Source organism: Bubalus kerabau, chromosome 4 (genome assembly GCF_029407905.1).
Source record: "Bubalus kerabau isolate K-KA32 ecotype Philippines breed swamp buffalo chromosome 4, PCC_UOA_SB_1v2, whole genome shotgun sequence".
Classification (NCBI taxonomy): domain Eukaryota; kingdom Metazoa; phylum Chordata; class Mammalia; order Artiodactyla; family Bovidae; genus Bubalus; species Bubalus kerabau.
In genome coordinates this window covers 22,636,453-22,649,076 of record NC_073627.1, presented here as the reverse complement: position 1 = coordinate 22,649,076, position 12,624 = coordinate 22,636,453, and the positions used below count along the sequence as shown (strand labels likewise).

The window sequence follows — 12,624 nt, the reverse complement described above, 5'->3', positions numbered from 1 at the left end:
TGATTCCAGCTTGTGTTTCTTCCAGTCCAGCGTTTCTCATGATGTAGTCTGCATATAAGTTAAATAAACAGGGTGACAATATACAGCCTTGACGAACTCCTTTTCCTATTTGGAACCAGTCTGTTGTTCCATGTCCAGTTCTTACTGTTGCTTCCTGACCTGCATACAAATTTCTCAAGAGGCAGATCAGGTGGTCTGGTATTCCCATCTCTTTCAGAATTTTCCACAGTTTATTGTGATCCACACAGTCAAAGGCTTTGGCATAGTCAATAAAGCAGAAATAGATGTTTTTCTGGAACTCTCTTGCTTTTTCCATGATCCAGAGGATGTTGGCAAGCTAAACCAAGGCAAATCTCAGGTCAAGGACTTTGGAGAACTCCAGGCCTGTTCTGTCATCCTCTACAATGATCCTCAAGGTTCTTTCCTACTCCAAGATCTTCTCCTTGACAATCTAAACAACTCCCACAGCTCTATTATCATCTTTATTTAGGTAACTCTCTGACATCTCTCCCAAGTCTAGTCATCCTTTTCCAGCTGTCTCTCCTGGAGAACCACTGTTACTTCACTTTCTAAGCCTCAAAAACTTTATTCATGTTGACCATACTAGATAGTCAATCAGTACTGCCAGATAGTCAATCAGTACTGTTTCTTTCCTTTTCTCTCCATTGTTTCTCTACCTGCAATTGGCTTCCATGTGCCTCTGAAATCCACCCCACCACTTGCCCCATTACTCCCCCCCACCACCAACCATCTCAGTTCTCATTTTCTCTCACCACCCTCCCAATTGATCTTCCTTCTTTTTCACAAACTTCTAGGACCCATTACAATCCATCCTATACATAGCTTCCCTATAGATCCTATGTCAACCTTCCTCAATAGCAAATCTTATAGGTAACCATTCAAAGAACGGTTAGATATGGCCCTCCCTAACTAATTTGCAGTATCATCTTCTGCTAAACCACATTAATCCTCTGCTCCAAGATAGAAAATGGTATGTCAGGTTCTAAACACACCTCAGGCTCTCTAATCTCCCTATCAGGCAAAGTTCATGCTTAAAAAACTTTCCCTCTTCTTAGACTTGCACACATTCATCTGTCTAACCATATCCCATCAAACTCTATTTCAGAATTATGCTAATATCATACAGTAATAGTTGATTGAAGTTGCAACTGTGGGCATTACATAAAGTTTTAATAACCTTCTCACGAACCCTCATTAGTGTTACTGTTCTTTATTTATTCCACTTACAGTGCTCCATGGTTTACACTAGGCTTCAATTAGGTGAAGATACTCTCTCTTGAAGGACCTACAATCAACGATGCAGGCAGGTGAAATTTATGTGAACAATGTTTGGGTTTTCAAAGCTTTGATTGAGTGCTACTTTCTTAGAGTCTCTTAACACTCTCACATCTTGGAAATTCATCATTTTTATTTACACCTTTCTTGAGCCACATTTTATGAGAAATTTTATTGTTGAATAACAACAATAAAATTGTTGTAAAGCAACAATGTTGCTTTACAATGTTGTGTCAGCTTCTGCTGTAAGGCAAAATGAATCAGCCACGTGTATGCATATAGCCCCTCTTCCTTGGATTCCCTTCTTATTTAGGTCACCACTGAGCACTGAGTAGAGTTCCCTGTGCTATATAGTAGGTTCTCACTAGTTATCTGTTTTATATATAGTAGTGTATATATGCGGAGAAGGCGATAGCACCCCACTCCAGTACTCTTGCCTGGAAAATCCCATGGACGGAGGAGCCTGATAGGCTGGAGTCCATGGGCTCGCAAAGAGTCGGACACGACTGAGCGACTTCACTTTCACTTTTCACTTTCATGCATTGGAGAAGGCAATGGCAACCCACTCCAGTGTTCTTGCCTGGAGAATCCCAGGGATGGGGGAGTCTGGTGGGCTGCCATCTATGGGGTCACACAGAGTCGGACACAACTGAAGTGACTTAGCAGCAGCAGCAGCAGTGTATATATGTTGGCCCCAATTCATCTCACCCACCCCTTCCCCCTTTGGTATCCATACATTTGTTCTCTATGTCTCTGTCTTTATTTCTACTTTGCAAACAAGTTAATCTATACCATTTTTCTATATTCCACATATAAGTGTTAATATATGATATTTGTTTTTCACTTCCTGACTTATTTCACTCTGAATGACATTCTCTTGGCCCATCCATGTCTCTGCAAATGACACAGTTTCTATCATTTTTGTGACTGAGTAATATTCCATTGTACATATGCAACACATCTTTTTATCCATTCCTCTGTTATGGACATTTAGTTTGCTATTGAAAAATACTGCTGCAGTATCCATTGGAGTGCAGGTATCTTTTTGAACTATGGAGCCACACTTACATTTGTCTGTATGATGTTTGTCTCTTTGTCTTACCCACTCTAGACTATAAACACACTGGGGTCTAGGATTGGGGTTCACTTATTTGTGTGTCTGCAGTACCACACATAGCACTACACAACAGACGGTTGTTGGGGGCTGTGTCAGTCAGCATCAAAATGAATGAATCATTGAGACAGTGGCCAATAGAATTGAAAGTGTTGAATATTCAGAGAGGAGGCAAGTGCGGGTGGGGTAGGATTCATGTTTGTTGTAGGGAGACTTAATGAACACTGGCCTTTCTTGAAATGGTAGGCAATGAAATGATAACAAGGTTATGGAAGAACATTCCAGATATGAGCAAAGAGCTAGTGGAAAGAATAACTTTGAAGAGAGGGAGGTAAAGAGATACACCCATCTGCATTAAAGGGTCCTTAGATTACAAAGTGTTGAGTATAACAAGTGGGTAACAAGATGGACCAGTTGGACAAAGACAAGTTTTCGTCCTATTAAATGCGATGTGATGGCCTGATACCAAGTGAAACTGTCCTATGTGTGAAGACTTGGAACTCAAGCTGAGGTGCAAGATTTTGGAGTGGTCAGCATAGAGGTGTGAGTTCTCCATGAGCAGAGATGTAGAAGGAGAAACGCAGACTCACAAATCCAGGCATTTCCTCCACTTGAGACAGAAAGAGGAAGGCAGGCTAATCAGAAGACAGAGAACAAACAGAGGTCTAACAAGAGGACCCAGAATGTGCGGGGTGATGGCAATCATTGAAGGTACATTCTAAGGAAAGCGTAGGCATCTACACTAGTGACGTGTGCAGCCAAGAGGCTGAGACGAGAGGAGAGCTCCTCTTGAACGGTCTCCACGGGAGCTAGTCTTCAGAGTTAGAGAGAAATGTAAACAGAGAATTCCAGAGTGATGGGGATGAGAGTGGGAGAGAGGTGTAAGGTTTGGAGAAGATGCTCACAATTGCAGCCATGGCCAGAAAAGAAAAAAAAAAAAAAAGCATGAGTTTTAAAAGCCAGTTTTTCTGCATAGTCTTCCTGGGTGGGAGCCTCCCAGGAGGACAGCCTTCTCTCTCCCTCTGTATTTACCAGTGGAGCATATGACTAGGACAGTCACTGAACTCATTTCATCCTCCTAATGAAGGGTCATTCTTATGAAACAGCCATAACAAGTACTTTACAATGCATGCATATGTATGAGAAACACATTTACTATGCCAGAGAAATAAAGTTTATTGGGAAGTAAATGAAGTAGCTTCCTTGCATTCCAGAGAATATCAAAGAAGCTAGGAAAGCAGGAAGCAGGAAACACAATACCTAGAGGAAACACCCTAAAGTAAAACCTGGAGCTCAGATTGCTGGACTGTCTTCAGAGACAGAGACTTGACCTTCAGCAGGAGGGAGTTTTCCAGACATCGGAAGCAGATGAGGTGTGTCTTGGCTCGTGGAGAGCATGTCCACGTGTAGAAATTTCAGAGCTGGCTTGACAAGGTATCTAAATGGTAACTGAGCTCCAGCCAAGGCAGGACCTGGTGATCGTTCCTGTGCTTGTTCTAGGCTTCATTGTCGTCTTCAAAGAGGAGGCAGGTTTTTTCATTAACAGCAACGATTTTGAGAGGAGGACCTACAGGAGATGCTACTAGCATTGGTGGTGGCACATGGGTTGCAGGGGAGCCTGGAAGAACACAGAGATTTAGAATGGGTTGCGGAGAAGATTGGCAAGAGTGCTAAGGTACTTTATGAGATACATCTGATTTCTCAGTGGTTGAAGTTAGTTGCAATCAACTTTGATTGTTACCAAATCTCTCTCCCTCTCTGCCATGTGCAGAGGGGGACAATTGTTATCGAATGCTCTTGAGATCTCACAGAACTCAACACAGTCTCCCTTACCCAACAGCTGCTACTGTAACAGTTTCTACCACCACCCCTCCACTGTTAGCTCCCGGAGGCAGGGAATGAATGCCTTTCACCTTTGACCTTTCACATTTGCCTAACCATCACAAAGGAGACACTCCATGAATGTGTGCTCTTTGATGAACTGAAAACATGGCCAACATGGGCATGCCCAGTGTCTTGTAGACCCACCACACATTTTCCCAGGATCCCTTCTCTCCCTACTCACTTGCAGTCCTCGCTGTCCAGCAGCCCCCGGTACGTGTTGATCTCACACTCCAGCCGGGCCCGCACGTCCAGCAGCACCTGGTACTCCTGGTTCTGCCGCTCCAGGTCACTCCTGATCTCCGCCAGCTGTGACTCCACGTTGCCGATCAGGCACTGCACCTGGGCCAGCTGGGAGCTGTAGCGGGCCTCCGTCTCCGTCAGGGTGTTCTCCAGGGAGTCTCTCTGTCAGAGGGAAGGGGAGGAAAGTCACAGAGCTGCTCCTTCAGGGGCTTCTCTGTTGCTTCCAAACAAGTCACCAGCTCCAAGAGTTCAGGAGAGGGTGGTCCGGAGGGCATCCCAGTGCCCCTGACTCCCCAACCTCACCTCCTCACCAGGAGTCTCATCAATACCCACCAGGTTGTGCTGGGCCTGAAGCTCCACCTCCAGGGCATTGACCGTGCGTCTCAGCTCGATGATCTCCGCCTGGTAGGACTGCAGCTGCTCTGAGCTGGACACCACCTGTTTGTTCAGCTCCTCAGTCTGAAACACCAAAGGGCAGAAGGCAGGATCAGACCCTGCCTGAAGGGCCCCAAGGGGCTGAGGGTCCTAAGAGACCACGTGCCGAGATACTCACCTGCCTGATGTACCATTCCTCCACGTCCCTGCGGTTGGTCTCCACCAAGGCCTCATACTGAGCCCTGGTCTCATTGAGCACACGGTTGAGGTCCACAGTCGGGGCGGCGTCCACCTCCACATTGAGGCGATCTCCCAGCTGGCTCCGCAGTGAATTGGCTTCCTGAGGGAGGGAGGAGAAGAAATGAACCCACAGAAATGGATCTGCAATCTTCCTGCTGCAGGGAAGTGAGCACAACCCTGCCCAAAACGCACTGAAAGGAATATTCTGATCATTCCCCTAAACTGACACAGATAAGGCGTAGGAATAAACCCAAACAGGCATCACATCCATTCCGTTCCCCCAACACTGAAACAAGCTCACCTTTCCTGTAAGCCTAAATCCAAACTCGTTCACACATGCAGGTCCTTCCCACCTCTTTCCCATTACATCCCCGTAGATACTGCTTTCCCAGCCATACTCCCCAGGTATGCCACGCTCTGCCACATCTGTGTCTTTGCTCAGTCTCTTCCCTTAGACCAAAGTGCTGAAATCCTCCTCTTTCCTCTGATTTGCCTCTGAGAAGACTTCCCAATCTCCCTTCAGGCAGATCAAATTGTTCCCAGAACCTGAGGCTCATACAGCATGTACATATAAAGATTGTCTCTATGTAACAAAAGCTTCTGTAATAAAATACCCATTGGGCAAGTTTGACAAGCAAAAGATAAATCTAAACTTCCCATTCTACATGCCTATCCTGGAAGACATGTAGCAAAAATGTGTTTTTACTGTTTAAAAGCAGTGGGTCATCACTAAGGGCTTGAGCCTAAAATGGTAGAATAAGATCAGAATCAGAATTTAAAACTTCCTTGACGTCCAACTATCTCCCTGACCATCCAAGATGCCCACCCAGGATCACAGTCAACCTCCGTGCAACACTCCCGCCCTCAATGGGTATTTCCAATTCCTTCCCAGAATTTCACCTGACCAACGTGTGTTCCCATGGAGCAGTGATAGGAGAGACTATCAGTGCAAAAGCAAAATGTCAAAGTCATGTGACGAGCACTTTGTAAGACATTGAACCCACAAGGAACAAAGGTGACATCCACTAAGGATGAAATGTGACAGAGCTTTCCACTGTAAGCACAGAGGCACACCAGGAAAATGACATGTGTTATTTTCTCCATTCGGAGTACTCAGCTAGAAACACACAATTGTGGAATTAAGTGATTTTGTTTTCTAATAGGGTGAATAATAGCAAGGAAATAATGATGTCATGATAGCAGCTGTTTTATATTTATACTTCATATAATACTTATTTCCTTCTACCTGTATGATGCACTGTGTTTTTACATGATCATTTCCACAGCCTTAAGACTAGTGAGCGTGTTATTCCTTTTTCTCTCCCCCTCTATCTCTACCACCAAATTCAGGACCAGCAGAGAGGAGACCTCAATGAATATAAGTCCTTTCCCAGCATCTCCAACACCATCCACTCCTCACAGCTCACCTCACCCCTGCTCTCTATGGAGATAGCATCGCCATTCCCGGAGCTGACCTTGAGTTCTTTAGGGAAGAGTCCCAGCCCAGGAGGCCTGACAGCAGTTGCCTCCTGACTCCCAATGCTAAAGGCCTATCCCTGAAGTCTATGGTTTCTTTTCCTCTCACCTCCTCATGGTTCTTCTTGAGGCAGAGCAGCTCCTCCTTCAGGGACTCCACCTGAGCCTCCAGGTCGGCCTTGCACAGGGTCAGCTCATCCAGGATCCTACGCAGGCTGTTTATGTCTGACTCCACCAGCTGCCGCAAGGAACGCTCTGTCTCGTACCTGCACGCACAGACCAGAGTGGGAGAATGAGCCGGGCAGAAGCCCTGCTCCCTGCCCCATGTCTTGTGTTCATGGGATTGGCCTAGCTGTCTTTGCGCTGACAGTTTTCTGCCTCTTTGCATCCATGCTTTCTTCAAAATCTACATAAACAGGATGGAGAAGCCTTAGACTCACCCTAACACCAGAAAGCACTCAGGGGACTCATGAGGTGGACTCTCTCTCCTGTCAATTTTGTTGGTTGATATACCACCCAATCAATCAACTCCACCAAGAACAATTCACTACAGTCTCTGAATTTGTGGGGTTGAAGGCCTTTCAGAAAGAGTGATATAAACTGAAGCTCAAATAGCACATGAGTCCAGATCTCTGTTTGCCAATGATTTTACCTAGCTGGCCTTAAAAAAAAATGCCAGGAGAAATAAAAAGGGAGAAATGGCTTTCTCTTCTCTTCCAGACAATGTTAGGCCCACACAGGGGCCTTGGAGGTCACCTGGCCCCAAAATCTCAACGTACTTGGTCCTGAAGTCATCAGAGGCTAGCTTGGCATTGTCGATCTGTATCACCAGCCTGGAGTTCTCAGACTTGGCGGATAGGATCTGAAAACAAGATTCCATGGTGAGGACCATTTGAACTTGAGAACATTTTATTGCTCAAAGACAGGAAGCTGCTGCTGTGCACCCTCACAGCCCAGCCCCTCACCTTCTGCTGGAGCTCCTCGATGGTCCGGAAGTAAGACTGGTAGTTGGGGCACAAGAGGGGCTCCTGCTGCTGGCTCCTCTCCAGGATGCGTCTCTCCAGCTCTGCATTGTCCCGCTCCAGCTGCCGCACCTTCTCCAGGTAGCTGGCCAGCCGGTCGTTCAGGAACTGCATGGTCTCCTTCTCATTGCCATTGAAGGAGCCCTCGCAGAACCAGTTGCAGCTGCCCACATTGGCAGGGATGTTGCAGGCCCCAGGAAGGGTGGTACCACGGCAGCTGTGGGGCACACAGGGCCGGGAGGAGCAGCTGGAACGGTAGCTCAAGGTGGGCAGGCAGCAGCTGTAAGGCATGGTGCTGGGAGAGGTGATGGAAGGGCAGGTGAACTGATGGAGGTGGAAGTGGATGAGGTTTGAGTCTCTCCTTTCTCTGTGGTCCTTTTATACCCATAATGGTGGGTGGGGTCTTGGCACTCCGCATAGTTTCCTTTCCTAATGCTTTGGCTAATTTTTCTCTCCAAAATACGCTACTTAGGTGCCTCCCAAGAGTCCCCCCTCAACTCATAAAATTATTCCATTCAGCTTGTGTCATAACAGGCTCCTCCAGGGTGCTCATGGCTGGTGATATCAGAGTTTCATCAGATGGCTTCAAAGGAGGTAGAATCATCATGGCCCCAAGTGGCTCTCCCCATTACTCAGAGGGGAGGACAGTCAGGGACATGGGGTGGAGTTGCTTAAGAATCAGGAACTCCTCGCCCATGAATTTCTGCCATTGGACTCCTTGGAAAGAGAGTGTGGAGTGAATAGTCTTTTCAATGGCCAGCCAGCTTCTATCAAGTCTACCCATGCTTCACTGTTCAGTTCAACCCATCCTTAGAGCAGAAGCTTGTTCTGTATTAACTATGAGGATTCTGAGCCTTACTCAGGGAGAGTATTTATTGGGGCTTAGGGAATTTGTCAATACCCGAAGAGACTGAAAATAATTGAGCATTATATGTAACATAGATAACCAAGAAGGACCTCCTGTAAAGCACAGAGGACTCTACTCAGTACTCCGTAATAACCTATACAGGAAAAAAAACGGAAACAGAATGTGCTGTGTATTGTGCTAAGTCACTCAATCATGTCCAACTCTTTGTGACCCCATGGACTGCAGCCCCCCAGGCTCCTCTGTCCATGGAGTTCTCCAGGGAAGAACACTGGAGTAGGATGCCATTCCCCTCACCAGGGAATCTTCCTGACCCAGGGATCAAACCCAGGTCTCCTGCATTACAGGGATTCTTTACCGTCTGAGCTACTGAGAAAGAATACGTATATGTATATGCGTGACTGAATCACTCGGCTATACACCTGAAACTAACACAATATTGTACATCAACTGTACTTCAATAAAATTTTTAAAAAAGAAAGAAATAAGGGACTTCCCTGGTGGTCCAGCTGTTAAGAATCCTCCAGCCAATGCAGGGGGCATGAATTTCATTCCTGGTCAGGGAAGATCCCACATGTCCTGGAGCAACTAACCCCGCGCACCACAACTACTGAGTCTGTGTACCGCAACAACTACCGAAGCCAGTGCGCCTGGAGCCTGTGCTCCGCCACAAGCAGAGAAAGCTCACACGCAGCAACCAACACCCAGCGCAGCCAAAAATAAATAAATAAAATTATTTTAAATAAAGAAAATAATTGAGTGTTCATGGTTAGAAAATGAAACCTCTGGACAGATGGGAATGGCACTGAAGCTGCAGACTACAGCCCACAGGTCAGCCGGCAGCCTCTTTTTTGTAAATCAAGTTTTGTTGGGACACAGCCAGGCCTTTTCATTTAGGTGTTGTCTGTGGCGGCCTTTGTGCTACATGAAAGTTGAGTAGTTGCAACAAATACCATTTAGACTGCAAAACCTAAAATATTTACTATCTGGCCCTTTACAAAAAAACGTCAACCAACCTGCGCTGAAGCCATAATCTCCCTAAAAGTGAGAATGGGAAGAAATACCTAGAAGAAAAATTATGACGGAAATATTCCACAGAGTGAGAGTTCAAGGGTCAGTGTCGAAGCATAAATACAAAGCAGACTACTTCAGACTCAATAAGAAAGTAAAACCAGAATCAGGCACTCAGAGGTATCTTTGTATCCAGAGCAACTTTATCTCAAAGCCTCTAGAAATTTCTCTTCCTTGCTATAGACTTACTCCTTTGAGAGCACTGAATACCCCTAGAGATATGACTTTTCCAGCCTGAGATGCTCTCAGACAGTCAGAGCCCATGAGAATGCAGGTGACTCTCATCCCTAAGAAGAGGGCACCACCCTGATGAGTACACAGCTCTCCATCAGCTCTGGGTTCAGATACCCTTTGACCCCTTCCCAGCCCTAGGGAGTCTCCCTTATTGCCAAGTAACAAATATTAATAAATTAGCCTTCCCCAGATCACCTTCTATTCCCTGTCCCTCTCTGGCTGTCCTTTGTTCCATAAAGGAACAAAATCATGGTTCAGAAAGAAGTCCCAAAAGATTATTCGTGGAACACAATATGAAAAGTGAAAGTGAAGTCGCTCAGTCGTGTCCATCTCTTTGTGACCCCATGGACTGTAGCCTACCAGGCTTCTCCATCCATGGGATTCTCCAGGCAAGAATTCTGGAGTGGGTTACCATTTCCTTCTCCAGGGGATCTTCCAAACCCAGGGATTGAACCCAGGTCTCCCGCATTGGAGGCAGACGCTTTAACCTCTGAACCACCAGGGAATACAATATAAGACACTTTAAAAGAATGTGTCCAGATTTTAAAAGCAGTGTTGAAGAGCAGAAAGGACCACATTTGAAGCTAAATGAGCTGGGTGCACATCCTTCCTGACAGTATGAGCTCAGAGAAGTGGATCCCTTTTTTGACTCTTGTTTTCTTCATCTCTTAATTTGAAGTAACGATAATGCTGCCCACCTCATGGGTTCATTGTGAAAGGTAACTAAGACGTTGTGTGTGAATATGAGTGGGGGTGATGACAGTTACTTCTGTAACCTTCCTCCTTCCTACTGTTGGCTCAAATGGCTCAGGTGAAGAATTTTGTGAACATTCAATTTTGTTGAGCAGACACCTGGGCAGGTTGTCCAAGCCAACCCAGTGCTGATCAAACCTTACTCATCTCACAAATAGTAGAGGCACAGGACTATATTCATGAGTTAATCAACAAAAATGCAAATATGAACATTAATTTAGTGGCTAGATTAAGAAGTTGACAGATGGTCTATTGTCCCTACTTTGTCTGCTAACTTCCTCATCTTCTAGGTTTGTTTACCTCACTTGGGGTGATTCTTGAGGAGGAAGAGTTCTCCACATGGGGCGATATTGCCAACAAGCCTCCTTTCTGGTGTTTGCATTGAAATAGGCTCTTCTCATCCTCTGGGAATCCTCCAGCCTTACAGCTCTCTGTGAGCATTCATAAAATAATGATAGTGTTACTGCTGCCCCTGATGATGACGATGGTGACGATGATGCTACCATTTCATGAATACTTAGAGCTTCCCAGGTGGTGCAGTAGTGAAGAATCCACTTGCCAATGCAGGAGATGCAGGTTCAATCCCCAGGTCAGAAGATCCCCTGGAGTAGGAAATGGCAACCCACTCCAGTGTTCTTGCCTGGAAAATTCCATAGACAGAGGAGCCTGGAGGGCTACAGTCCATGGAGTTGCAAAGAGTCGGACACAACTGAGCACACACACACACACACACACACGAATTTACTTATTATGTGCCAAACTGGTGCTAAGTGCTATGGCACATTTCTCATTTCATCATCCCAAAAACCCAGTAAGATTGGCCTATAAAATTATTCCTATTTTACAGATAAGGTAACAGAACGAGAAAGGCTCAGAATTTTCCTAAGACAAAGCCTATAAGTAGCAGAGCAGGGATTTGAACTATTCAGATGTCTAACTCCTGAGCCTGAATACCTAAACACAGTGTGAACATTTGGCACAGAAGCTTCTCTGGTTTTGTGAGAGGAAAGAAACCTTAGATTCATTTCCGTTGATGATCCCTGTCTTTATAGTTTTTGTTTCTGGTCCCTGCTGGGGGCTTCTTCCTCACTCCCCTTACCTCATCAGTCCTCCAAAGGCCTCTCTGCTCAAGCAGTCCTTATACCCCGCTACACTCTATAATACCTTCCTGAACTTGGTAAATAACCAAGTTACACTCATTTACTTTTTCCCAAGAGAAATTTCTATCCTTTTGCACAATTGATTGATCTGTCCAGATTGAAAATCAGATTGCCTTTTCTTAACATCTAAGCAAATGAAAATGCACAATGGCATGACCTAGGCAATTTAGAATCTGGGAGAAAGTCTACCTGCCTTACCCTGTAAACGTTCACCTCAGAAGTAAGTTCTGTTTTCTAGAATCAAAGAATCTGAAGCCAGAAAGACCTGAACTTATGAAGGAGAAAACTGAGGACCAGATAGTGATGTAGGCTGGAAATGAATAGCAATAGATATCTTTCTAGTCCGATGGTCTTCTAGGACACTTCACACATAGTATTCCATCCTCACCCAAAACACTGGGTGTTTGGATTCTATTACTGTCATTGATAACAGAGATGAAGAATCTAAGATATTAGGGATAGATTTAACTTGCGCAAATGACACAAGTATGTAGTCTCAAGTTTGCCCAGCCCGATTTACCTTGTTGTAAATCAGAGATGAGACACTGTTTAGAGATCAAGATGTGTCAAAGCACAAGAACTAGGAGAAAACACAGAAACAAGATCATGAATTCTGAGGCCAGTTCTGAGTACAGACAGGAAGACATACCTAGACTTACTGCATACTGCTTTGCTCCTCAGTAAACTAGGGGTCAAAAAATGACAATCCTACAAGCTTGCGATGAGGCATGAATCCTGGAAGTAATGTGATGGGCTTGTATAAAGGAAACTGCTGAGCACTCCTAGACAGCCCTGATCTTCCTGACAGCAGCCTCAGACCCCAATGAGGACTGAAACCATGGCTTTAACATCAGATATGAAGATGGGGGAAAGTGCCTTACCTCTATCCCAAAG

The 12,624-nt window shown here is 45.4% G+C and overlaps 1 protein-coding gene across 2 annotated transcripts; it reads right to left on the bottom strand.

Moving 5' to 3' along the window:
• Positions 1-3,561: 3,561 nt before the first annotated feature.
• LOC129651225 (keratin, type I microfibrillar 48 kDa, component 8C-1-like) lies at positions 3,562-7,953 on the bottom strand. 2 transcript variants are annotated; one of them, XM_055579926.1, is made up of 7 exons: positions 7,591-7,953; positions 7,405-7,487; positions 6,735-6,891; positions 5,088-5,249; positions 4,868-4,993; positions 4,476-4,696; positions 3,562-4,028 (listed from the first exon to the last, which is right to left on the bottom strand). In XM_055579926.1, the coding sequence occupies exons 1-7, from the start codon at positions 7,936-7,938 to the stop codon at positions 3,950-3,952; spliced, it is 1,176 nt and encodes a 391-aa protein (XP_055435901.1). In that variant the 5' UTR covers positions 7,939-7,953; the 3' UTR covers positions 3,562-3,949. The 2 variants fall into 2 exon arrangements, with proteins under 2 accessions (XP_055435901.1, XP_055435900.1); XM_055579925.1 differs by having other exon boundaries at positions 4,476-4,692; positions 4,864-4,993; positions 7,591-7,938.
• Positions 7,954-12,624: the final 4,671 nt, after the last annotated feature.

Excerpts from the sequence above, each read along its gene's own strand:
- LOC129651225 (XM_055579926.1), bottom strand. The coding sequence starts at position 7,938 with ATGCCTTACAGCTGCTGCCTGCCCACCTTGAGCTACCGTTCCAGCTGC. Across the intron at positions 4,697-4,867 it reads TTCAGGCCCAGCACAACCTG|AGAGACTCCCTGGAGAACAC; the intron begins GTGGGTATTGAT and ends TCCCTCTGACAG. Across the intron at positions 4,029-4,475 it reads CTGGACAGCGAGGACTGCAA|GCTCCCCTGCAACCCATGTG; the intron begins GTGAGTAGGGAG and ends GTGTTCTTCCAG.